General features: G+C 49.4%; 5 protein-coding genes across 7 annotated transcripts; 1 reads left to right on the forward strand and 4 right to left on the reverse strand.

Annotated features, from left to right (window-relative positions):
* Positions 1-1,063: 1,063 nt before the first annotated feature.
* LOC114862672 (chondroitin sulfate N-acetylgalactosaminyltransferase 1-like) lies at positions 1,064-5,503 on the reverse strand. Of its 2 annotated transcripts, none has more exons than XM_029163243.3 (10): positions 4,753-5,503; positions 3,274-3,741; positions 3,109-3,209; positions 2,845-3,023; positions 2,544-2,760; positions 2,366-2,467; positions 2,105-2,286; positions 1,810-1,904; positions 1,647-1,728; positions 1,064-1,497 (listed from the first exon to the last, which is right to left on the reverse strand). In XM_029163243.3, the coding sequence occupies exons 2-10, from the start codon at positions 3,616-3,618 to the stop codon at positions 1,223-1,225; spliced, it is 1,578 nt and encodes a 525-aa protein (XP_029019076.1). In that variant the 5' UTR covers positions 3,619-3,741; positions 4,753-5,503; the 3' UTR covers positions 1,064-1,222. The 2 variants fall into 2 exon arrangements, with proteins under 2 accessions (XP_029019076.1, XP_029019075.1); XM_029163242.3 differs by having other exon boundaries at positions 3,274-3,794.
* Positions 5,504-5,650: 147 nt separating this feature from the next.
* rnf122 (ring finger protein 122) lies at positions 5,651-15,264 on the reverse strand. Of its 2 annotated transcripts, none has more exons than XM_029163245.3 (6): positions 14,838-15,264; positions 11,359-11,515; positions 7,773-7,818; positions 7,646-7,687; positions 7,451-7,530; positions 5,651-7,281 (listed from the first exon to the last, which is right to left on the reverse strand). In XM_029163245.3, the coding sequence occupies exons 1-6, from the start codon at positions 14,860-14,862 to the stop codon at positions 7,167-7,169; spliced, it is 465 nt and encodes a 154-aa protein (XP_029019078.1). In that variant the 5' UTR covers positions 14,863-15,264; the 3' UTR covers positions 5,651-7,166. The 2 variants fall into 2 exon arrangements, with proteins under 2 accessions (XP_029019078.1, XP_029019077.1); XM_029163244.3 differs by having other exon boundaries at positions 7,451-7,533; positions 14,838-15,263.
* A 415-nt stretch (positions 15,265-15,679) lies between these two features.
* Positions 15,680-18,350, reverse strand: LOC114862015 (gamma-glutamyl hydrolase). The gene is made up of 10 exons (XM_041072279.2): positions 18,162-18,350; positions 18,020-18,075; positions 17,822-17,936; positions 17,544-17,594; positions 17,386-17,470; positions 17,173-17,311; positions 16,960-17,066; positions 16,572-16,665; positions 16,359-16,496; positions 15,680-16,222 (listed from the first exon to the last, which is right to left on the reverse strand). Exons 1-10 carry the CDS (start codon positions 18,290-18,292, stop codon positions 16,104-16,106), a joined length of 1,035 nt encoding a protein of 344 aa, XP_040928213.2. The 5' UTR covers positions 18,293-18,350; the 3' UTR covers positions 15,680-16,103.
* Positions 18,351-18,804: 454 nt separating this feature from the next.
* Positions 18,805-21,081, reverse strand: nmrk1 (nicotinamide riboside kinase 1). The gene is made up of 8 exons (XM_029161850.3): positions 20,877-21,081; positions 20,312-20,402; positions 20,175-20,223; positions 19,851-20,016; positions 19,664-19,735; positions 19,455-19,561; positions 19,291-19,374; positions 18,805-19,177 (listed from the first exon to the last, which is right to left on the reverse strand). Exons 1-8 carry the CDS (start codon positions 20,942-20,944, stop codon positions 19,167-19,169), a joined length of 648 nt encoding a protein of 215 aa, XP_029017683.1. The 5' UTR covers positions 20,945-21,081; the 3' UTR covers positions 18,805-19,166.
* Positions 21,082-21,407: 326 nt separating this feature from the next.
* Positions 21,408-26,476, forward strand: ostf1 (osteoclast stimulating factor 1). The gene is made up of 10 exons (XM_029161851.3): positions 21,408-21,568; positions 23,246-23,292; positions 23,586-23,636; positions 23,800-23,863; positions 24,083-24,136; positions 24,258-24,365; positions 24,480-24,529; positions 24,998-25,076; positions 25,326-25,424; positions 25,503-26,476. The coding sequence occupies exons 1-10, from the start codon at positions 21,535-21,537 to the stop codon at positions 25,559-25,561; spliced, it is 645 nt and encodes a 214-aa protein (XP_029017684.1). The 5' UTR covers positions 21,408-21,534; the 3' UTR covers positions 25,562-26,476.
* Positions 26,477-26,497: the final 21 nt, after the last annotated feature.

Raw genomic sequence — 26,497 nt, forward strand, 5'->3', positions numbered from 1 at the left:
TCTGAGCCGCTGGAGTGGAACAAAGGGTGTGGTTAGGGGAAGTGACAGGCATCTTAGATAATTAGCTTATAATTTAAATTAAGAAAAAATGTCTAATTATAAATAATGTATTAAAACATTAGGAAAATAAAAGCTATGACTCTGTATAATTTTGAATTTCTTTGTGGATTTTTGGTTTGTTAAAAGACGTGCATTAGCAGCCATCTAACGTTATTAACATTGTTGTAGCATTAGCCCAGACACCTGCTGGCCTGTGTCCAACTGGCCCATTTAGTAATAGAACAATGAATCAGCAGGAACACAAGCGTGATGATACAGTCTACAGCGAGGAAGCGACTTCAGACAGTCGTGTTTAAAATCTCAATTTTAATTTTACTTAAAATAATTTAAAAATACTTTAAACTGAAAAAAGTTTTCACAGGGCAGGTTTGGGGTACGTGGGGCTTGAACCTCCGAGGTGTAAGTGAATGCATCACCGGCCGGGGAAGTGGCTGCGGGAGTTTCCGGGCTGTCGCCTGATGCGGGGCTGCTCCTCCTCCCTGAGTCCGCACAAGTAGCGAGGTTGAATCACTGTCACTGTTAATAGACGTCTCCTCATTAATGAACTGCAGAGATTAAACACGGGCCAGCTGTGCAGGAATGTGTTTGAACGCTACACTCATCCAATTTAGGCCCATTGTGTTGTACAGAAGCTTAGAGCCAGTGTCACAGTAGTCACTGAGCAGAAGTAGAAAAAGTAGAAGAAATAAAAGGACAGAGTAGAGAAGTGAGTACATTTGTGTCATTTTAACCTTTGGACAGAGACATAATAGGAGGAAGGACAGTGGAATGACTCTAGGGTGCGGTCTGCTCCTATAATAAAGCAGTCCAGTCTTTTAAACCTTTAGAAAGCAAGGATCAGGAGAGAACAGGGCACATACAATGTGTGTACCCTGATGTTCAGAGAAAAAAATAGTTAACAGTGGGTTCAATTAAAGTTATACATGTACAACGTCTGGTTTGAAAACCACAAAGACAGACAAAAATAACTACAAGAGAAAAACCAAGAAACCAACTCCGACTGTGTCCTTCACACTTTTATTATCTCACAAAAAAAACCTAAACACAATTCATCTTGAAGTCATTTTCTTGCGGGGTGTTGTTCCAGTGGATTAAAACCCTTTTTTTGTCTATTTCTTAGCAATGCTTGAGTGGCTTTAACAAGCACAGTGTCCCGTGTTTCTCATTTCATGCGTCCGTGGGCGTTTAAATGCGCCTGGATCTGCGGTTTGAAGAAGAGCGCCCCCAGCTGGCCGTGCGAGGCCTCGCTCATGGCCTTGGTCTGCATGCACATCTTGAACTTGTCCGGGGGGAGCTCGTGCGCGCAGCTCTTCTCGTGCCACAGGTGGAAGAGGCCGCGGGACGGCGAGCGGATCACCATCAGCTTGCTGTGGAGGTACTTCCTGTAGAGGTGAACGTCCTCCAGGCCCCAGCCTTTGATGCCGCGGTCGAAGCCACCTGGGAAGAGGTCAAATCACAGGTCCCAAAACCCACGCATCAGTCAGTGTTGTGGATTTCTCCCCGATGAGTCGAATGCGTATGTTATGAAATACTTGTCTATGACTTCGAACGAATGTCGGACATAATGACGAGCCGGGCGTCGTTACCGATGTTGATGAAATCCGACCTGTACTGGCAGGTCATGCCGAACCCAAAGTCTCTCCAGAATCCGGCCTCCTTCGTCATCACCTGAGACAGAGGGAACATCTGGAGCTCAGTCCCATCGTCACATCTGGACGACACTCGGCTGTGGGAGCGTGCGTCACCTACCAGTTGTTGTTTAACAGGAGGCGGACGGGTCTGGTTGCTGTAGATGACGGACGGGTTGTACTGGCTGAAGAGCACTGGGTAATAGACTTTCTTGCCTAGAGAGCGGAACAAAGGGATGTTAGTTGAGGGTAATGTTTGTCCTCAGACAGTAAACAGTGTAGGAACTCCCCTGTTTCAGACACTCTGGTGTTTCCGTTATCGCACGCACATATCATTTTTGTTCTTGCTGTAACATGAATGTGAGTCAGCGTCTGGTGTGTGTGTTGCCAGTGTTTTACGCCCCCCCTCGTCTCACCGGGCTCTGTGTTGAGACGACACGAGGTCAGGAAGTCGGCCGTGAAGTGGACGTCCACGTCACAGAAGAAGAGCAGGACGTTGTGGCTCCGCCTCCACGCCCTGGCCCCGACTTCTAAGCCCCGCCCACGGGAAAACTCCTCGTGCAGCTGGACCAGAGTGAAGCCCCGGAACTGGGTCTCTCTGGCGGACGGGAAGAAATGTGGGTTCGTGAAACACCTGGGAGCAGGAGACCATTTCCACCCACGAACACCTCCGTTACCTGGTCGTCTGGTCCAGCATGGCTTTGACCTGCTCTATCTGGTCCCGACCGAAGTAGACCACAGTGAGATGAACCCGGCCGTCCTGCTGGATACACACCTCCCTGAGGAAAAACGCAGAGGCTCGTGCATCGTAGAGGACACGCGCACATATTGAACTCAAAAAGAGGCCGCTGGCACCTGAAGCTGCTGATGAACTGCCGGAACGCGTCGGACCTCCCGGAGAGCGGCACGATGATGTTGACGAGCATGCTGCCGGTGTCCACGCGCTCGCTCCTCACCTTCATCACCGGCCCGAACGGCCGGAAGAACACGAGCTGGGTGAAGTCGCGCGGGCCGTCGCCCCTGAAGGTCAGCTCGTAGACGCTCCCCCTGTCCCGCTCTGTGCGGCTCAGGCCTGCGACGCACACACAACGCGTTACACCGGGACAACGACGCGTTGGTCAACGGCCACGGCGACGACAATATAAACGGTGCTCGCCCTCCACGAAGTCTGCCGGGGAGTACGCGTGCTTCCTGCGGCTGCCGTCCGCGTGCGGACGAGGTCCGTTCAGCACGTGCAGCGCCGTCTCCACCGTGCCCACCAGCGCGTCCCTGCGGTCCCTCCTCACCGGCCTCTCCTCCGGGTGCCGGGTCAGGCCCGTCTCCAGCTGGTACACCCTGACGTCAGAGCGTCGCGTGAGGTTAGAGGAGCGCCTGAGAGGCGGGCCACGTGGGGGGGGGGGGGGGGCGACTTCTCGCTCACCTGTGCAGCGTGAACGTGTCATAAGGAATGACGGCGTACTCGTCGGGCTGCCGCGCGCCCGCGCTCACCTCCGCCTGGTTCAGCTGCGCGCGGAAGAACTCCTGCGGGACACGGTGAAACGTTGACCTCCCGTCTGTGCGCGTGGCGCGTGCGCGTGACACCCACCTTCAGGTCGGCCTGCGAGGGGGTCTTGTGCAGGCTCTCCAGCCCCCGCGGCAGCACGCCCCTGGTCCTGGCCGCGTCCAGCGACTCCTCCAGCTGCCGCGTCCGCTCCTGCAGCGCCTCCTTCAGCTGCGCTATCTGCTTGGTCAGGCTGTTGATGTAATGGCGGTGGGAGTCCTCCCTCTCCTGCAGCAGCGCCATGACGCCCTCCCTGCTGGCGGCGCCCGCCGGCCACGGCGGGGGCCGCGGGCCGCCGCGGGCCGCCGGTCCGCAGGCCCGGAGGTGCAGCAGCGACAGGCAGCCGCAGAGGCCCAGCGCCGCCAGGGCCACAAGCCGCCGCCTCAGCATCTCTCTGGAACCGCTCCTGAGGCCTCACAGCCACGTCGCCGCATTGGAGTTTGAAGAAGCCTGTTTCCGCCCGTCACGTCTCACAGCCACAGGCAGCATCGTCCCACGGTGTCCGGGCGGTCACTGGTGGGGCGGTCATATGCTGGCATCACTCCGTCGCTGACAGAAAGCCGGAGCTGCCACACACACACATCTGGCCTTTTGTGGTGCTTTATTAGAGCCTATGGTGTCATGACACAAACTCGGGGCAACTGAACCAAAGATAGAATTCTGATCCGATGTTTCAGAACCATTCTCACATTTGTTCATTCGTGGCGAGACCAGTTTTGAATATATCTATTCAGATATATTCAGATATTCTATATCTGAATATATGTGAATATATCTATTATTATATTATATCTGATAACTAATCAGTCCTAATCAATGTTTCCTGTGCAGCGAATTTCTCCACCAGTTCTCGTGGTTAAATGTAAAATGACCTGACGCCGCATTCAGTGCGAGTGCAACAGCGCTGTGACAGAAACAAGCATTCCTCTGTGTGTCCTTCCACCCAGTGTGTGTGTGTTTGTGTGTGTGTGTGTGTGTGTGTGTTAGTGCACTGCCATCATCAGTTTATTCACAGCACAGTTGGCTCTTTATTGCTCAGGTAGAGGCTGATTTCATGAAAGACTTGCTTATGTTTCCAGGTCCACCCAAGCAGTGTGTGTGTGTGTGTGTGTGTGTGTGTGCGTGTGCGTATGAGGGGATTTGTACCAGCAATTACATATGCATGTATCCATGTGTTCATAATACATTTATTTGCCAGCAAACCGAAAACTTGAACATTAACGCTTTATTATAATACTTCACGTTCATGTGTACATTAAACAATTAACGTGTCTTAGCTAAATGTTACACCGGTGGTTTTAGTTTTAAACGGTTGTAACTCGTGCAGAACGACTGCAAGGCTCCATCGTAGTCTCATCCAAGTCACTACAGCCCAGATTAGCAGATTTATGCACTGCATCATAGGTCTAACTTAAAAACTCAAACCACCACTAGAAACATGCAAAACATGCCCACACAGCACCATTTACTCCCATTGACCCTGTAGTTAGGACACAGCATCTATTGTATAAATGAGATACTCACCGAGTGTTGTGAAGTCAAATCATGCTTCTCTCTCGCAGGCTTTGTGTACAAACCTTATGTCTGCAGGTCAAATACGTGCTAGTGTTCAAAAGTTGGCTTGAAGCGTCTCCACTGAGCACCTCCTCTGCTCGCCTCCATCCCTGCCCCTCTCAGTCTCCACCTTTTCCCAGCACCTCCCTCCTGACTTCTCTCCTCCACTCCCCTCCATCGCTCACTTTCCATTGGAGCTGCCATTCGCACCATCTGCCTCGGCCCTGAATTCCCTTTCAGGTCCTGCGAGGCTCCGCTCTGCCCTTAAGTCTAATTAAAAGGCAGTCCGAGTAGGAAATGCCCTTCAGACTGCGATGCTCTGCCACCTGCAATCTGTTGTGGGAAAGTAGCTAGGTGCCAGGAGGATCCCACCAATAGGACGGGGTCTCGCACATTTAATGAGGCAACGTACAGATGGAGCTTGTTTTCACTTGGATGTCGAGCTCTGACTACTTCTTACATCTTTTTCCTATCAGTCACTAACGTAACACATCACTGTCTATCTCACCATTATTAATAATAATACTAATGACATGACTAAAGGAATATTATTCATAAAGGCCACAAGAAACAGAAAACTTAGATTTATATTACAGAATGGGGCAACGGGTCCCAAGGGGTGCAATCTGCAAGAGGCCCCGGGTGAAAACCGTCATAGGGAGGTCAGAGATTAAAAATGATGGAAAAGAAAAAATACAAAAGTAGAGGATAAACAAAATTCGCTCTAATCCACCCATGATTATTATAGGTAACAGATTTATTGTATGGTTTGACTGAATGTGAATCTGTACCATTGGCCTCAAGGTGGCGCCAAACCATCGACTTTTAAACATCGACTTTTAAAGCAATGAAGCAGAGAGGCTGAACAAACAGACAACTGTGTTTATTTTGTTGGACTCATTTACACCTGTTCAATTACAAAATGTGGAATGTGACCAGAATCTGTGTGAACATTACTCTCGTGTGATAAAAACGCAACCGTAGAGACGTTATTCAAATGTTCTTGGCACGTGTGATTTCAACAGCCGTGTGTGTGTGTGTGTGTGTGTGTGTGTGTGTGTGTGTGTGTGTGTGTGTTCTTGGCTTTTAATTCTAGTGCAAAGGCTGCTGGGTCTGGACTATGTGCTTTGCGATTTCGGTCCTCAATTTAGGCAGTGATTCGCTTTCTGACTCGTTAAAAAATCACAGTCAATGTCAAACAGAACCACTGACAATAAACAGTGAGTGTGAGACGTAGCTGTTGCCCGGATGAATTCAGACGTCGGGCGTCTGCGCTGCTCCTCCTTTTATCTCTGGGCAAAGCAGCATCACTGTTATTTCAAACGTAAGCAACGACGAATTTCAACAAAGATCCAAACTTGTACAGTGACAGGAAGTAGACGTCCTTCCAGTGCAGGTGCAAGTGGCTGATAGTTCTAACGACACATAAAAAAAAGAAACACACAATGAAACATCCCGGTGGGAAAACGTCTGCGGCAGGTACAGTATGCTGTTATTACGTGGGCACGAACCTGGATCTTACACATCAGTGTCAGTTAAACATCTGAGCGACTATCTGCTGGTTTGTGAGAAAGACGAGACGATGGCGAGACCGATTAGTCTGATACAAGAAACGTATCTGGGTTACAGACGGAACATGAATCTTCCTTATTTCCTCCTTTTTACCAATTTACAATCTACATATAAGAAAGGCCAAGTGTCATCAAAAAAGTTACTTAAAAGTGCTTTTAATCAAAGCTTTCTGCCTTTGCTACTGTCTCATTCTCTCTCCGCTCTACTTTGTTTACTGTACTGTCACTGTGTCCTGATGCGACTGCAGACCATGCTCAGAAGAGAGGATCTAATTGTGCGTGGACTTCCCCCAAATCTCTGCTCCGAATGAGCTTTAGAGGCACAGGAGTTTCAGTAAGCTTCACCACTACTAATACGTGTTCCTATCGATGCCTCCGGTGACACGTAGCGCTCGGAGGGGATCCGAGGCGCCCACACAGCACGTCGCTGTGAGAAAAGCTGCTTCTCTTCCACTCGAGTGGTGCCATTGACCTCACTAAGGAAGATGGGGGGAAAGGGGGGGGGGGGGGGGGGGGGGGGGGGGGGTGTTGAAAGAAGAGTGGTGGAGTGATGTGTGGGTGGCTGGAGATAATCCCTCAGACGCCACAAGGTGTCGTGTTGCCATGTCGGATACGGTTGCCAGGCAACAGCATCCTCGTTAGTTCTCCAGCAGGTGGTAACTAGGTTACCTCGATTTAACCATGATCATGTTGGTGTTTTGCTGCGTGCTAACAGCAGAACGGTGCCGCCCCCCACCCCCACCCCCACCCCCTTCGCACTAGCAGGTTTTGCCAGGTGCCGGCGTCCTGGCCAGGCTGGCGGGTGCTTAGACGTTACACCAGTTCATCCAGCAGAGTGCCTATGCTGTGGTGCTGCTCAGGGGGGCCAGCTATGGGTTTGTTGCACATTGGGCAGACGCAGCGCACCTCCAGCCACTTCACCAGACACCTGAGGAGGAGACACATCACAGAGGGAAGAAAACCGGCTTGTGAATTATCCAAACTGTCTGGACTCCATTATGGTGGTCGACCAACTTGTGTAACATCCGATCATCTCAAATCAGACCAGAGAGGTTTAAAGTGGTGACATGAGCGAGGAAAGACTCTCCTGTACTCACTTCCTGTGGAAAGCATGTTGGCATGGCAACACTCCCAACTCGTCTTTCACTTTGAAGTCCTCCAGACACACGGCGCACGTCTGCTGCGTGAGTGAGAGACAGACAGGGCATCCACTTTATTAAGCGATCAAGAGTCAACAGCTCCGAGCTGCCGATTCACCGACAAGTACAGAAAAGTAGTGAAACACTTCTTACCCCGTGCAGGTTCAACTTCTTCGGGTCTCCTTTTAAAACTACCTGTAGCAGTGACAAAAACAGTGTTTGAGACTGTTTACTTTTCACTCATACCTTCAAACCGGCCGAGTCGTGACCTCAGTCCTACCTCTCTGTATCCAAACCGCTCACTCTGCGCCTGGTGTCGCAGTTTGCTGGAAATGAATGAAGAAAACTAAATAAATAACATGGTTTATAACCATCCATCAAGTTTCCAGGTCCGTGTCTGTTCTACTCTGTACCATGTGTTCCACCTTCTAAATATGCAGAAACATGGATCCATGTTTGACTCATTAGATCTTGTTTTTACATTGTAGTATTGTTTCTTCTACTTCACCGCCCAGGGGAGCAGGCACAGAAGGCCGATGGTCAGGATGTGACAACAATGAGCCCAGAACAGAATTAAACTGTGATGACATTTAAGCGTCCGACTCGTTCATAAGCAGGTAATGACGTCACGGCCATGAAGCTGCTTTAATCGATATTCATGCGTCGTGTGTGAACGTTTAGGACCAAGCATCTCTGCGCGGCTTCATTTCAGCTCGCGCCGCCACTGTCTGGCCTGCAGCCTCGCTGTTATTCATGTCATGTCAGTGTTCTCATTGTTTCAGCTGGAGCAGGCTGTGAACGCTTCCTGCACGCTGCCCACTTAGCACCAGCATGAAAACACTCAGTTTAGCAGCTAAAGACAAAAAACAAACAAAAAAAGGAGGTTGGGAGAGACCAGAAACGAAAGCACGACAACAGCAGCACCGCTCATCATGCAGCATATTCACACGTTTCATAATATCATACAATTATGCTTCCATCCGTCCGTTCATCTTCGTCCGTGTTTTCTTGTTTTTCGTGGTTGTGTTGGCGCCATTGTGCATCACGCTTTAATAAGATGCTTATATTGTTTGTGTAGAGCTTTAATCTGCACAATTACATGTAAGTACAGCACAAAAAGGCGCTGTTTAACCTGAGCTGCTTTAAATGGAAGGTTACTGGAGCTGCGACACCTGTGGACACATTACCCTGGAACACACACACACACACACGCACGCATGCACGCACGCACACACGCACACACACGCGCGCACACGCACACACACACACACACACACACACACACACACTGTTAATGAGCATGTTGCCTCTTTGAATCCCTGCACCGCCCCAGACCAACAATGGAGAGCAGATCTTTATCGCTCGGCGAGCTGAGTCTGCTCATGTGCTTATTTTTAGCCTCCCGTGTTTAGTTTTTTTTACTCACACTAAACATAGACTCAAACGTTTTCTGCCCCGTCTGCGTTTTTGGGTCTGAAACGGCGCTGGTTCAGCGAACGGCGAGCGGTCGCTCTCGGGACCGGTGGTCCTGACGAGCCTTAAAGTGAGGAAGTGACAGCCGCCCCGTGCGTTTGTGGCCCTGTTTATTGTTGACGCTGACGGGGAGCGAACAGTCTCGGAGCAGAACAATGCAAGGATACGCGGTCCACATGTGCCGTCCGGGGCCTGAGAATGAAGAAGTGGGTGAAAGGGGGCCATCACTCAATCACTCAGCGGCTCACTTCAGCTGCTCTAACCCCTCATAACTCCTTCCACCCACACGAGGACTCTAAGTGTTGGGACGTCCTCTGCAGGGAATCAGCTCCATTCATTCTATACTGGAAAGCAGCAGGAACTGTCTTCGGCTGCCACCGCTTTACGGAGCACTTCGACCCAACGCGACCCGACCTCCGCCGGCCCTTTGGTGGTGAATGTGGAGGTTGCTGGAATGCGAGCTGGCAAACAGGCGTGAGCGGGAGCAGGCTTACATAACGCGGTTCAGAAATCCCCCACCGCTGCGGTCTCCGGTGGGACGCGGCTCCCAGGCGATCTCGCAAGTTCAGCCTCGGGGATCGTTGACTCAATTAAATTAGTCAGTGAATTCATTTGGGCAAAGCTCATCACGCGGGTCGTTCTATCAGGCCTTCACCCTAATAGAACCTGAAGCAGCGCGGGGTATAATTACAGATTTACTTCGCTGCGTGCTCCTGTCGCCCTCGTATGATCACACCTGCTCAGCGAACCCTAACCAGCGTTCTGGAAAACATGTGATTAAAGGAGGTTCTGCTGTAATCTTAAAATCACAAGCTCCCTCATAGACAGCAAGAAAACCTGTCCCCAGCAGAAAGTGGCATTCATCACTCAGTATTCTTCTGATGATTCACCAGCTCCATAAATAAACCCGCAATCACACTCTCACCACCCAAGACTACCTTCAGTATGTTAATAGGGCCCAAAGGAAATGACTCACTGGATGTGATTCATAGGTGAGTGCTTTAAGAGAATCAGGAAGGATCAAGCTTTTCTCTCGGAGCTGATCAATTAGGAGGCGAGTTCAGGCCAAGCAAGACATCCTTCACCAAACGCGCATGTTATCAACACTATTACTTTACCAACGCAACTCTCAGACGCTCTTTCCAATGGTGATCGTCCAGATTGCGACTGGTTAACAACAAACTCAAATCCAGGTAAAACGATCTCGACGTAGATCATTTCATTTGCTCCAAGCACCGAATCCAGCTGGAGGCGCCCCCGGATCCGCAATCACCGCCGCGCGTCCGTCTCCTGACATTTCCACTTGCGCTGTGGGCAGCACGCGCGCCTTTTTAAACCCTCTGACATTTTCGCGGCGCAGACAATTTGGCCGGGTGCTAAATCTTATTTAGCGGCTGCACGGACGCGGCCCGTGGACACGCAGAGTGAACAGCCGAGCCGGGCTGCAGGTGTGGGTGCTTCCTGGGGAGGTTTCCGCCGCCGCCGTGGGGTGTGCGCGTCCCACACGCGCCGACTCTCCGCCGCTCGGCCTGTCCGCACACATTGTGGCGGCAGCTTCCTGTTGCCTCACATCCCGTCCTTCAGACGTAAACGTCTCCTCAGCTCATCAGGGAGTTGACTGTCAACAGCGGCAGAGGTCAGCCTGCTCCTCTATTTTTACAGCTCCTCGCCTCCCTCGCTGTGTTCCTTACCCACGCACACAGCCTCCCCACTGTGGGGAGACAATATTCATCCGCTGGTCCACCACCAACATGGGCCAACGGCTACTGGACGTGAAGCTCAGTAAACAAACTCGCCTCTCCCTCAGGATGAGGCCTTGAATTTTCATCAAGCATGACCATCAGGTCTAAATATTACTTTATCCTATTTGATTAACTTTACAACCTAACATTCACCTGGAGGCCGGAAAGTATGTGGCATAACTAAAAATAATTATGATTATGATACGGAATACAAATAACAGCAGCTACACTAGACTCACTAGAGAGAAGCAGACGCTGGGTTCAAACTGTAAACCATATATTCAGACACCTTGTTTTAACCTCCAACTCTTGGCTCATAGTTTGGATGTGAACAAGGCATTTTTTCACAGCTTGTCGACTCTGACTGACTCAGGTTTGATCCATTTGGACCGATGAGCTCATGGGTTCCTCCAGAGGAAGTTGTCTCCGTTCTCTCACAAACAAACATTTTTTTTTTGTGGGATTGTGATCTGACCTCCACTTGACCGCACGAAGGACGTGGGTGGTTTCCAGCAGCTGGCCAGAAAACGCTCAGTACCTTCATTAGGATCTTCTTCCAGTGGTTTATCTCTTAATCCTGCCTTTCCTGCCTGACTGTTGTTTCCCACGTCTTGTTTTTAACCACACATTTCTACTCGCGTTGCCTCTCACCTGATGAAGTAACAGCAGAAAATGAGGCTGAGGATGAAGACAAAGATGCCTGTCCCGAAGATGACCATGTAGATGTTCAGCGGCAGGTCCTGGAAGGTGATGGGCGGCATGGTGCACGACTTGTTGGAGTAAACCAGTCCCAGACCACAGAAGCACCCTGAAAAAGCAGGTTTAGACAAAGAATTCAGCTCAGACGAGAACAGAAGTCAGATAATAACTTAAAGTAACTGCGCTGGGGCTCGAACCTGCAGCTGTGACCACTTCTGGTGATTCCTTATCAGTGTTAGATGTAAACAAGTAAAACAATCTTAAAGCAACGTGTTTGTAGATCAGAACGTAGTAGCTTAAAACAGCCTCATGAAATCAGATCAAAATCCCACAGTTCAACACGAGGGCGATTCACCATCGCTGGCTGAGAAAACGCAGCCGCCCCATGTTTTTGTGTCTCCAGCTGAGAGCTTTCAGGGGACCTTTGCGGCGTGCTCGAATCCAAACAGATGGTGCTGTGTGTGTTTGTTTTACCGTGAAATAGATTATCACTGTAGCGCTGCTGTCTGCAGTCAAGGTCAGCGACGGAGGAGGGGGAGGGTGAAGGCTGGGGAACAAATGTGGCGAGACGTGGGACCGATGACAGTATGCGTTCAGCTTATGGCATGTGATGGGATGCGTCCGCGGCTCCGTTCACAAATAAAAACAAACATGCACGCGTGCGTTTTGTGCCTATGAGTAACGAGAAGTCGGTATCTGCATGGGAGGGCGGGCTTTGTGAGATCAGGGTCACAGTAACCCAGTCGTGAGTGAACCGGGAGTTGAAAGCGCTGATTTAGGCATCAGAAGTACAGACGCACGGAGGAGAGACGCATGGACAAGCAGAGATGGAGAGATAAAGGCAAACAGATGGAGTCACACAGACACGGACTGGGACGGCTGCAAAAGGTGTGGACGGCCTCCACAGATGGCCCAGTGCACAGACAGATGGACGAATGGAGCCATTTACCAGTTTCTCCTCCCTCGTCTTGGGAGGCGTTTGCTCTTTGATCGATCGTGATATTTCTATTCACCTCTGCGGGAAAGTAACGCCTTGGCATTTGTGTCTGACATTTCTCCCGCCTCACTGGAAGCTGCGACGTGAGAGGATCAATATCTCCCTGCCTCTCTGCTGGCGGCCCGAGACCCGGCGGCCCAAGACCCGGGGCCCCGAGACCCGGCGGCCCGAGACCCGGCGGCCCGAGACCCGGCAGCCTGAGACCCGGCGGCCCGAGACCCGGCGGCCCAAGACCCGGGGCCCCGAGACCCGGCGGCCCGAGACCCGGCGGCCCGAGACCCGGCGGCCCGAGACCCGGCGGCCCGAGACCCGGCGGCCCGGCCCACAGTGGCCCAAAACCCAGTGGCTGCAGCTCATTCACCTTCTATCGGTAGGCGTCACAGGCGTCTGACTGTACGTGACTGACTTCTTGATGTGTAACAGGGGATAATAGGTGGAAATGGGCCTTTTGGTTTAATTATTTCTAAATGAAATTAAAATAAATAAAACCTACATTTATTTAACTGATTATTTAATAAAACCCCCTCATAAACAAAAGCACATAGAGTAACTATTTAAAAACAACTATTTTACATTAGTTTTGCAATATTCTATGAACCTGGTCTGGCCTTATTTTATCTAAAAGCCTTTTTATTCATGTAAAATGTCACATGCGGTTCTTTTGCCCTCATATACAGTAGCTGTAATATAAAGATCGGCTCATTTGATGGTGCTTTTGTGAATTGAATGCCTTTCACTTTGCCTTCCCCATGAACAACACAATGGAAGCGGGTAAAGAAAAAACCCTCTTTGTGTCTAAAGTCCAAGAAAATAACCGCGAACGTAACGTCGGTGACCACCGGGCCTCGCGTTCTCTTTGTCAGACCATCAGCGAGACGGCGGAGGAAAGGTCCCTCATCCTGCATTCATATCACAGCTGACGGCACACATCACCTGTGAGGCAGCAGCAGACTCACACAGCAAATCTAGGCCATTCTCTGTCGTCGCCGTCTGCAGGAGCCGCGTCCTCCTCCACCACCTTTGTGTGGACGGGAGGCACGCAGCTACGTTGGCTTTGGGTGTAGCCCCGCACGGCTACTGACCTATATATCGGCTCAATCGGGAGGTTGCCCCGTTGCCATGGCACCGGGAGAAGCAGATGCTGCGGAGGGATGGGGGCTAGTTAGCGGAGGAGCGTATTAGGAGGACAGAGCCAGTCATCTGTATCTGTCACGTTGGGTTTCAGCTGCCAGACACATTATTGTGCTGTTGAGAGGCAGGAAAGTCCCTGTGTGATTTGTCGGCGCTGTAAAGTACCTCGACTGGAGCAGCGTCGCTGACAGCTCCGACGAGATGCCTGCCGGGCTTGTGTCCTATATACACGTCTCCACACAAAGCGGTTGCCTGCACTAAAGACAGAAGTTCCCATCAAATATTTAGCGGTTCACATGGGGGGGAACACTCGAGCCTGCCTCCGTGGCCGGTGCTGGTTTTCAAGAGGAAAGTAGGTTGAGAAAAAAACAACAACACAGGGCTGGAATTACTACATGTTGTACATGCGTCGCATATAAACACTGGGAACAAATGGCCACGACCTCAGACACGCTGCAAACAGAGCAGACGCTGAGCTGCAGCTGCCTGATACGGCTTCACTTCTGCAGCAGAATGTCACTGTGTGTGTGAGTGTGTGTGTGTGTGTGTGTGTGTGTCCCATATGAATAGCAAGGGAGTCGCGGCACAAAGGGGCTAATTGTTCTTCTCTGAACACCACCGACGGGAGGCTGCTGCTTCTCAAACATGCAAAGTCACAGGAAAAGAGAGCGCCGGCGCTCCATCTCCACCGGGTCTCACCGTGGACGTGATTTCCCACCGAGAAGAAGGGGCTCGCGGCGTCCAAGCGCCACGACGCGCCTCGTCACGCAAATACCTAGTCGCCACGCGACCATGTCTGGAGATTATTGGTCAGGAAGAATGAAAGCGAGAAAAGACGCTGATCAGAGTCACTCGGTGTAAACAAGATTAAGAGAGGGGTCAGATTGGACACAAACAGCACAATGATGGGGCTTGTGTGTATGTCTTTGCAATAAAGGGATCTATTGATAGGTACCAAGTACAAAGGAATCACTTTTGCAACATGTTCTCTATTAAATAAAAGAATACTGTGAAAATGTTTGACATATATGATGCAAACAAGCAATACTTGGGACTTCAGAAGTGACTGGAATGGATACTTAAAGCTGCCAATTAGTCATCTGTCAATTAACAGATTGTGAATCGACTTGAGGTTCAGAGTCTTTAGAGCTTCAGAGGTCCCGAATGAGGACAGGACGCTTTAAAGTGCCTGAAGTCTGGACTAAAGTCCCAGCAGGGCTGATCATGTTTCGGTCCCAGCCTCGCTCCGCTCATCACAACATCACACACGCCCAGACAAACAGCACGGAACATGCCTGCTCACCGTTACACCACTGAAACGGGTGCATCAATGCACCACAGGGAGTCCTCGCCAGCGGGAGCCGATTCGTGATGTCCGACGGGGCGCCGCCGCCTGCGCAGCACCGGCAGCAGCGCAACAAGCGGAGGCAGCGACCGTGCGCGAGCGGCGTGGAGGGCGCGCGACGCAACAGCGCCCGGAAAAAGGGTTGCGAAGGACAAACCGAGCGGAGGCTGGAGGCGAGGGGCTGAGGCGGGGGGCTATGTCACGCTGCGCGCGCCCTGGCCCATGCCTGTCCTGTCGGTCCACCGCGCAGAGACGCCCGTCCGGATCCGGTACCCGCCGCGGCTCTTGTTCGCCAGACGTAGCGTGCGACACTGACCCAGCTACGGCATCTGTGTGAGAGGGGAAAGTGGAGCACGGGCTCGGCTGCCCCCCCCCCCCCGGTCCCGCCCACACCCTGCGCACGCGCTGCTGACGTGTGCACGGACCAATCGCGAGCCCGCCTGGGTCCGCGTGCGCTTCGACGCCCCGCGCGTTGAGCGTCCGTGGGTCGCCGCCTCCCGGTCGAACGGCACTTACTGTACGTGTTTGTCCCAATAGGCAACCATTAATTAGGGTTTAATTAAATCCGCGCCGAGATAGAGATCGTGGGTCGAACTTCTCTCCTTCACGCACTATGAAGAACTAAATAGAACCCCTGAACTAAACATTAGTTTGGTCTGACTAAAATAGCATTTGTTGAACAATGCCTCCAAACAATGTGCCCAACGAAGCCTAAAATAGACGCATGCTGTCATTTAGAGCTGCAGCATCGTGCCCTTGTTTCTTATTCCTTTATTGCAATGAAATCGGAGGGCAGAGGGCACATTTTATATAAAACACTTTATTCAGAACGAATTTATTGCAAAGAGCAGAGCAGAGCATTCATTTCATTCCCCGTCCTGTGGAACCAAGGATGTTCAGGGAGGGATCTAATCACAGAGAACAGCACCAGAGACCTCCTACGAAACAGCTGTTTTTAGACACATGTCAAATGGCACTGTTCTTATAGCTTCGGTTTCCAGCTCTTTTCAGGCGCCGTCATCTGGAACAGTGGAAAGAGTTCAGCAAGTCCACAGAGAGGACATTGAGGCGGATGCAGGTACGAGTCCTTGGCTTTCTGAAACAAGGCGCTAGCGGTCCTCAGAGAAAGATGGTGAGATTTGATCGGAGGCTTCAGAATGTCTGTTAGGTGGAGCGAGCAGACAGCGTAAACAGGTCCACGCACACGGGACGAACGCCGGGGGCTCAGAAGAAATAGATCTGCTGATACGTTGTGAAGTTTGCAGCATAGACGGGCGTGTAGTTGTAAATCAGCGAAGAGGCCTCTTCCTCAGGGTCATCGAAGTGATGTAAACTTCTCCTTCCTAAAGCAAGACGTCAAGAGACCAAGACCCAATGGAACACATCAATACATATGATGAGGTTAGTTGATTAATGTCAACGCATGCATGATACACAGTCACAGGAGGAAGCGTTCAACTTCTGCATCTGTCATCTGACCTTCATTAACAAAGAAGTCGGCCAGCAGAGACGACAGCTGCACGGCGTGCGCCGAGTGCGGGAAGTTGGCCTTGGGGTCCCACTGGAAGCGGTTCACTTCCGGGTGCCACTGGACTCCGTAGAAGGGGTAGCGCTTGGCTGCGTACAGTAGCACGGGGCACAGTGAGTTACGGAGTTGTGGAGCACGGACAGTTAGGACGAAGACGGCGTCACCTTCTATGGTCGAGACGAAGTGGGCTCCGTTCTCGGCGACGTTGGTGGACAGCAGGGAGAAGAACCCGCGCAGCTTCTCGTTCTCCTGGAAGGTCTGCGGGAGCAGGACAGGAGCTATGAACGCGCTGTAAAAGCCCCGTGTTGTGTCTTGTGCTTTCTTTTCACATGCGTTTTCCTCTGTGTGAGATCTTTGACTGTGGACAGAGTCGTGGCCGCGCTAGGGGATTAAGTGAATTAATGCTGCATCTGCAGCCTGTTTGGAAAGGAGTGTGAAACAGAAGCCTCAAGAAGCACGTTCGTCACTGTCGAAACGAGACCAGCGACTCTCAGGAACAGGGGAAGTGAAATTCTGCACGGTGACACTGGACAGCGCAGGGATTTACGCCACCTCCACTTTGACGCCGAAGCGGTGGAAGTTGCCGGTCAGAGGCTCCCGCGTCACGGCCTTCATCAGCTCCTCGGGGAAATCCCGAAACATCCGACTGGAGCGGCCCTCTGGAACACAAGGCCCAAACACACCTTTACTGACGTCAAATGGTGCGAGTCGGCGCGCGCATCACACCTGAACAGACGATGAGGCTGCGCTCGTGAACTGTGCGACCTGCGGTGAGGTTGAGCGGCATGGCTACGTTCTCCGCGGTGGTCTTCGCCAGCAGGTTTTCTCCAGCCACCAGCACCGTCAGCAGCTGCATGCCCATGCACGTGCCCCAGATGGGGAAGACGTCGCCTGCGTCGTTGGCCTGGAGCGTCCACACAGACACCGGCGCGTCAGGCACGAGCGGACGCATCGGGGCTTTTATTTTGAAGCACTCACCTGCACGGCGAGGTTGTAGAAGACCTTCGCCACCTGGGCGTAACGCGACGTCTGCAGATCCGCAACTCCGCCAATAAAGATCAGCCTGAACAGACACGACAGGGTGAGAGCGGGCACGGGCGGACGGCGGAGGAGCGCCTGAACGCAGCACGGCTCACCCGTTTATCTTCTTGAAGATGTCCTCATATTCGGCCGTAGTGAGCGTCAGTCTGCAACGCAAAACCAGGCGCTGCCTTAATGCAATACTTTGGTTCTCAGAACAAGGAAGTACCAGCAACAGGAAAAACAGGTGTTTGATAATAGTCCTGGTGCTTCTTTAACAAAAGCAGAATTGAAGCTGTAAATTCTGACACTGAACTCACTGAGCATTTGGGCTGTTTTTCCTATAAAATTCCGATTACGTGGAATAAGACACCTATTGAAGGACTGAACCCACCGAATAGGCATCACTCTGCTGCCCCCAGACTCCAGGTATTTTACGTAAGAGGAAGGGATGTAGGCCTTGCCAAAGGGTTTCATGACCTCATCGCTAACTAGCTGGGTCAAGACGCCTGCAACAGACAATGCAGCGGTATTGGAAACAAAGTGGAGTTCAAATCTGCTGCAAACTCCACAGCAAACCATAAAGACTCACCGATCACGGGTCGGTCATTCACAGGCTCCGGGTTGACTGTTGTCGGCATAGCTTCACTGCAATGGAAGCAGCAGACAGAAAATAAGCACAGCAGTGCTGAACAGACAGCGCCGGACATGTTGTCACCTCGGCTTCCACTGACCGATCACAGCTGGCGTCGCGCGAGGCTGTCGGAAGGCAGTGTCCTCTGAAGGGAGCTGCAGCTGTTATATAGTCGGTACAGGGAAGTGAGGAATGCCCAGATTCACATGTCATAACTTCCACACTGCACATGCCGGTCAGGCAGGATGACTGCTGAGGCAAACACCAAGAATCTGCTGACGGCTCGGAGTTTTTGCTGAAAGTCTTATAGTGCGGGAGAGCACGCGGCCTCGGCGGCCGGGCGTGACTTTTGCAATAGGGCATAACTTCCCCAAGATCGTTAAGGAGCCGGCTCTCAGTTCAAACAGGTTTTGCTTTGATAACGACGCTGCTATTTTAAGAAGGGGAAGAGCTGTGGGCTTATTGTAGTAAGTGTTCACCACTTCTGAGGGTTTCCTGTAATTCTGTGTGGCATGAAGTCACCCTTGCTCTGTCACACAAGGACTCGGACTTCACAGCATAAAGCATGATTCCTTTTCTAAAAGGTTGTGACTGTTCTCACCGTGGTGTTTGTGCCCTGTTAACCGAGTCAGCCACTGCTCTGTCTATGGCGTTTCAGCATCAGCCACAAGATGGAGACAGGTTGATATCAGACATTATGTGTGGTCGGTTGCGAAATTCTGCTTAAAGAAATTACAATAGGCAAAAATCATACAACAGTTTATAATATTTACACTGCAAATATTAAAACATACTTTTAGCAGTGATGTAAGCTCAGTTTTGTACAAAACATGGCGAGATGTGAAACACTAAAATATATCACGCGTCAGCTGTACTAAATAATAATAATCTCAGAGCTCATTTGTCTATTAAGAGAACTTATTATTACTTTATAATACTGGTCTTTTAAATGTTGGTTATTTGTGTCATAAGATTGTAGCTGCTTCTGTCCAGTTCCTGGTGCTTCAGCATCAGTTAAAATCATTTTTAAGCATTAAGGCAACTTGTGGTTTGACGCTCCACGTTCGTTCGGACATCTAGGGCAGCATCCTGCAGCTCCACCACCTCAGTCTCTCTCTGTAAACAAAACATACACCGTTCAGTTTGTTGGCCTTGGACGTCGGTGTGGACTCAAATATATATATGTATCATATGCCAAAAGCAGGAACCTGGTCCATACTGTAAGTTACCTCTCAGACTTTTTATTTCTTGACAAACATCTTTGTACACAGCAGCCAAAAGCTCTTCCTTTGACTTCAGTCCATCTAGAAATACTGAAACAAAACAAATACCAAACAACCCCGCTAAAACATCTGCTGCATACAGTACATAGCGTCGCTGATTGGAATCTCACCAATTTCCGAGACCGTGTTCTCCATTTCCTTTCGGTTCTGTAGGTACCTCGGCCACACGTGTCCGTCAAAGTATCCAGGAGGGTCGGGCGGCGAGTACACCCTCAAACTGTGGGCAACGGCGGCAGCACAGGTAAGAACACTGCTTAGTTTTGGTTTATTGTTGTTTAATGTGAGCTAACGTGTAAGAACAGAACAGATGATGTGATACCTTCGTCGTCTTCTGCAGACATCGTAGGGTATTTCCATGAAGTATCTTTTGTCAAACAACTCGTTTAAAGGCCTGGAAGGTAAAACACAAACAGTCTATATTTAATTGCACAATTAAAGGGATAACTAAGTAAGACAGAGTTTGCTACTAAGAATGTTAAGTGAAATAAACACCACAAATTATGGACCTGTAGTTAAAAATGAGGAAACCCTCCACTATCAGCACGAACACCTTCCTGTCGTCTGCCGGTGCCGCGTTCTCTGGGTTCTGGTGCTGCCTCAGGAACAGTTCGGGATCTCTTTGCCATGAGTCCACCACACCCATCATTGTGTCCATGTGGAGAGCGTCGAGTGCTTAAGACAGAGAGCAGATGAGGGGAGTGAGCATAAACTTTACTCATGCACACAAACGTTTGACTGTTCTCCTAAAATAAGCTTTTTTTGTTGTAGTGTGTAGTGTAGAAATTTTACAACCTCCTCAAGTTGTAAACATAATTAAAAGGTGTTCTTACTGTCATATTGCTTAAATCCATTGCTGTCCTCTGGCACCACAGACTCATCCTGAATAAAAAAAAGTGTGCACTGTGACCACTGAATCACAGTCTGTCATTGAAAGTGTCAAATCACTAGTGTGCTTTAAAGATTTTGCCTTAAAATATGAATCCTGTGCAATAATGCAGCTGTTGGGAATCTGCTGCTGAAGACTCTGGGCGAGAGTCGATTTTCCACCGTTGGTCACACTGGGGGCAGCGGGGAAAGTCGTGAAAGAAAACCAGAATTAGTTAACCACAACAACAACACAAAGCACTAGGAGAGCTGACTGGCCCCGTGACACAAAATGTCAGTTTTCTCACTTTGACTCAGGAATTGAGTGACATTAAAACCCACTCTTATGACTCTTTGTTGCCTCACGGCTGTCACGTGCTGCATTTGACTAAATGTGTGCTGCTGTATCCACTACATATATGTGTAGTGTTGTATCACCACCTTTTATGAAACTATTATGAACTAAATGTGTTTCTTTCATACATAATAAACCTAAAGGACACATTTCAGAATATAAATCTGGCTGGTTGGTTAAATTAAGAAAGATTAATGCATATTCACATAAAACATGGACATGCAAAAGTAACTGAAGTCCAATAGATAAGGGGTCTCAAACCGATTCCACTGAAAGGTTTTGCAAACACCTTCAGTCCTCACAACCTACTTACCCTCCTACTCCTACAATCAGAGCCTTCATTTGTTTGCTGTGTAGCTCACTGCACAATTGCTGAACCATAAAACACAAAAAGCACAAGACAAACACATAACTGAGCAGCTTGAACGCGTGTCACAAGGCAGTGCTACAACTCTTTGGCCCCTCTCTCCCGTTTCCGCTGTCCGGCGCTCGTGATTGGCCGAACGAGAGTCTACGTCACTGACAACCTGCCCATTCTTGTTCTACTGCTGTGAAATGTAAGAGAGAATGGTGACTAAAAGGCGAATAATAAAAAAATTGCAAATATATTACCAAATTTGTTAATTTATTCGTTTGTTATAGTAATTTACAAAAACTGATTTAAGAAAAAGGTTAAAAAGATAATAAACACAAAAGTAATGTGAACAGTTGTTTGACACAGAAATAATTGAAATTAATAATTAGAATAGAATAGAATAGAATAGAATAGAATAGAATAGAATAGAATAGAATAGAATAGAATAGAATAGAATACGCGTGCCTTCGTGTTTGCGCATGCGCTCGCTAACTTTTCCGCCGCCTCGCTCAACTTCCTCATTGGCAGCGCGAGCGAAGTGTAGTCCAGTTTAGCGACGATCCGGCGTCAAACCACACGGCGCGTTCGGGTTTACTTCTATCTTCGAGCCTCGAAAATGTCGAAGCCTCCTCCTAAGCCGGCCAAGCCAGGTAAGACCGGCGGCGCGACGTCTTTAATGTGAAACTTGTCCGCGTCTTACGTGAGGTCAACACAACACAACACAACACAACACAACACAACACAACACAACACAGCACAACACACCTTGTTGGCGATGCGAGCTTCACGGACGGCGAACGCACCGGAGTTAATTTCAGCCGTGTGTCTGGGGGTTTGGAATGACCAGGCGATAGAACGACCGTAAACGCACCACGATCACCGGAGGAGCGGGGCGACAGCGGCGCCGTGAAGGTGTCTGGCTGACAGGGGGCTCCTCTCCGGGCAGCAGGCCTCTGGCTTCCCCATTTACATCAGTCACAACAGCCGTCATTCATTCAGCAGCTTTCAGGAACCCTACGCGATAATGACTCCGCACGGTCCATTACAGCGGCCCAAACTTCTCCTAATCTCAGTGTGATGCTAATCTGAGTCCAGTAGTTTGATTTACAGCAGGTGGAAGTCGGCCCAAACATCAGACCATTACACGAACACAAATAAAGGCACGGGCGCTTGTGTGATCCAAATTTAAAGATCCCCCAAAATCTGCAGGTATTCAGTTTATAGCTGAGGTCTGGCATCTGTGGCACGAGTCAGGTATCAAAAATTAAATTAAATCTGAAAAGAATAATCAACATTCCAACCCTTTGGATGTTTTATTTACCATTTGTCATTTCTATAAATACGTATGTGAGTGTAAAACACTGGCTTTTTGTTGCACGTTTTTTTTTTTTTACAGATGTGATTAAATATTTATTTAAGTGTAGCTGTACTAAAACCAACTAGCTTTGTCGTAAGCTGAAGCGTGACCGTGGACTTTACAGCTCTGCGACTGCAGCATCGGCCGAGTTGTGGTTGACACCGCTCCCTTACTCTGTAGTTTCTCTTCACCCCAACGCTGACTTTCCAGCGACTGACTGCGGTGCGTTTCATGTGTAGAATCAGCATCGGAATCTTCATTCTCTGTTGGTAAACTTCCACTGTGCTCCTCAGATTTTCAAACAGGCGTCACAGCAGGGAATCATCACAAACCCTCCAACTGACAAAAGATACTGACACTCTTTTATTCTCAAGGTCAATCCTTGTCCCGATGATATTTTTAAGCTTGGAGAAATTCTTGCCTGCTGCTGACAGGGGAACCAGAACTAGTCCACACAGGCTCCTGTGTGTTTTAGGCGGCGTGATGGGGCCTGCAGCGAACAGAGCCGCGCTTGTGCTGCAACCCGACCCCTGTCATTCACAGACACTGGGGCAGTGTGCTAGGCGCAGGGGGCCACAGCGGTGCAGCGCGTCGGCCTGTCAGCGTGCGGGGACGACTCCGAGACACGGCGGCGTTGGTGAAAAACCACGCTGAACGTGGGGCCCCTGAAAGCATCTTCATCCCAGCATGGTTGAAACGTGGCTTCAAGGCCTCTGTCGCTGGCCTCCGTTAAGGCCACAACCACACTGGTGGCATTCCAGCGGCAGCGCTCCCTCCAGGCCTGAAGCTCCTCAGGGCTGGCGCTGTGTTTGTGCGTCTGTGCGTGTCTGTTTGTGTATGTACGGGCAGTTGACCCCCGACGCCGTGATATGAGCTGGCGGCATGTGTGGCGTCACACCGATGGATGAGGAGAACTGAACCACTGACACACTTCCTCTAACACACACTCTGTGTGATTTCTCCCCTCCAGGCCAAGTCAAGGTGTTCAGAGCATTGTTCACCTTTGACCCCAGAACGGTATGTGTGTTTTTTTTGGCTCATAATTAGTTTGATGTTTAAAGGGAAAACAGTGGCATCATTCTCTCAGGGTTGTTTGAGTTTGAGCTCATATTTAAAGCTACATTGTGAGAATGCACTTTTATAAAAACACAAAAGTAGCTTTATAAAAAAACATTGTTTGGTTTGGTAGTAAACACTGGAGAAAAGGGAAAGTCAGAAACGGAAGGAAAGGTGTGAGAGGAAGCACAGATGTCAACACATTAAGCTGTGATTCATTTTGCCAACAGTAACAGCGACATTTTATTTTCCAGCCCGACGAGCTGTACTTTGAAGAAGGAGACATTTTGTACATCTCAGACACAGTAAGAAAATCCTCACTTTGTCTTTATGTTTGATTCCGTTTGACTCTTTAATTTCCCTGTGCCACCTGTAGTCGGTTGTTTCCCGTTTGTCGTACTTCTTCATTTCTCCAATTTTCTTTGAAAACGCTTCTGTAATAACGAAAAATGTCGTCATTGTCCTCAGAGCGACACTAACTGGTGGAAGGGGACGTGCAGAGGACGGACAGGGCTAATTCCAAGTAACTATGGTGGGTGCAGGAGAATGGAAGACAAACTTTGAGTTTCATTACATGCATGTGGTGACGAGTGAGGAGAGGGAACATTATGACCACAGCCACAGAACACAGTGTCACACCACAGGTCGAGGCCCCGCTGTGTGACATCCAGGACTTTAGGGGCCTGGACGACTGCCTCATCTGTGTGTTACTGCGTCATGACTTCACTAATTGTCCTGTTGCTTTCTGCAGTGGCTGAGCAGGCAGAGTCAATCGACAACCCCATGCACGAAGCAGCCAAACGAGGTGTGTTTTCACCTTTTTGTGTTTTTAGTTAATTGACTTTTCTTCTTTACCTTTGCTTACTGTTTTCATCACCACTAACCTTTACTCCATGTGTGCTTTGGGTGGACCTTTGTTTAAACAGGGAACATGAGTTGGCTGAGGGAATGTCTGGAGAACAGGGTTGGAATTAATGGTCTGGATAAGGCAGGAAACACCGCCCTCTACTGGGCATGCCACGGAGGACATAAAGGTAACGTGGATCCGTGCATTTCTACAAAGTATATGTTTTTAGAGACTCCCCTGTATATATATTATGTGCACAGCATGCCTTTACACGGCTTCTCCTTTTTTGGTCTCGTATCAGATGTTGTGGAGCTGTTGCTCAGCCAGTCCGGTGTGGAGCTCAACCAGCAGGTGAGGAGTAGAAACCTATTCAGGCAAGCCTGGATTTTACCACAACAAGACTGGCAGGGTGATGTGAATGTGGGAATTAAAGTGACCTCTGCAGCCACAGAAAGAAGGCTCGGTCGTATCGAGCCCTGCTAAACTTACACTGTCCTTAACCGGACCTGCATCAAGGATTAGTGGAGTAGATGAAAGTCTCTGTATCGGGTTATTTGTTTAAATGGGTGAATCTAATGCTGCAGAAGCAAGTAAAGCTTAAAACACAACAGCATTGAACAACAACAAAGCATGAGCTGAACAGTACAATAAATAGATTAGTGTGTTACATGATGCAATGTAACCGAACAGTCTCTTATTTGAAATGCAAAAATTGAACAGTTGATGATGCTTTAGGCCACAACTGAAGGTGTGATCACACGTCTTAGTGCATGTCAGGGCGTTGGTCAGTGATGATGATGATGATGTGTTGTGTTTCAGAATAAACTCGGGGACACAGCTCTGCACGCTGCTGCCTGGAAAGGTTACTCTGACATTGTGGAAATGTTGCTGAACAAGAGTGAGTATCTATATGGTCCACCTTTTCTGTTTGGACTCCTAATAGTGTGTATTTTAATGTTACATAAAAAGAGGAACTGACAAAGCCCATAACATAATACCACAATGTGCAGTTTCCATTTGAGGAAACAACTGCCTTCTGACTGCACAGTGATTGTGTGTGAAACATGCAAACCTTTTCCTCCTTGCTTCTGTTTGTGTCTCTCCATGTGTAGCTTCTAGATTTTTAGTGTGAACATGTTTGTTTCAGATGCGAGGATAGACGTCAGGAACAATGAGAAAAAGCTGGCCGTGGAAATGGCCACCAACGCCCTGTGTGCCTCGCTTCTCAAACGGAAGCAGGGGAACAGTAAGTAGAGCACACACACACACACACACACACAGCGTCCGTGCTGCCTCCATGGTGAACTGTTCCCTCTCGTTGCAGCTGTCACGCGCACACACAGCAACGCTGAAGAGTATTTGGACGACGAGGACTCGGACTGAGCTGCCGGGTTGGGAGTTCGTCACTGTCCTCCACTGGGTTTTTGGGAGAGGGTTGTGAAGCTTGTAGAGTTTTATTACGGACCTAAAATGGATTTGCCGCCCTGTTTCCCGCTGTAACTCCATTTTAGCCCCGTTATTTTGTGCGAACTCTGTTCCGAAGCCCTGTGCGTCGCGCCAGTGTGAATTCTACGGCATTGAATGAATGCGCAGCGCGACTCAGCCGCTTCGCCAAGTGCATTTATACATGTAAGGACTTGGAGCGTCTGTTGCACACTGGGAGCTGAGGGTAGAGGACGTGCAGTAGTGTAACAATGGACCAAACGCATTCCAAATATACAAAGCATGTTCAACCAATGTAACCTGGAAATTAAAATGTGCCAGTGTGGATTAAAACATTGATCTGCCTCCAAATATTTTATCAATATCATTAAAATAACAGAACTACAGGTATTAATTTCTCTCCCAGCTTGGTGCTCTGTCACATTTATAAACCTTGCATTTAGGGACCCAAAGACTGACCCGTGGTACCGGTTCCGTCATGTTAAGGGTCTCGATCGTGCATAAATTGGATTCACTGGGGAAAAGGGCATAACTCATCTGCCGTCTTCGCACTGTGACACTCGGCTGTTATTCTCTGTACTACATTCATTTAGGTCTATGTAATAGCATTTCCACCGCCATTAAACATCAATTCAGTCGAAGTCTCTGTGGAACAGAGGTTATTATTCCTTAATCTTTCGAGCTTTTGCCGGTTTGATTTCCATTCTGGGAGCACATTTTTGGTTTTATTGCTGCTTTCAAACAAATTATATTAAAAGTGCCTGAAACGTGTGTAAGAGTATAAGTATGTGAGATTTAAGATGATTTCTATCTGCTGTGATTTCAATCTGCAATAAAATACAAACCTAAAATGTTGGACTGCTTCTTTCTTTTTAA

Source organism: Betta splendens, chromosome 9, assembly GCF_900634795.4.
Source record: "Betta splendens chromosome 9, fBetSpl5.4, whole genome shotgun sequence".
NCBI lineage: Eukaryota > Metazoa > Chordata > Actinopteri > Anabantiformes > Osphronemidae > Betta > Betta splendens.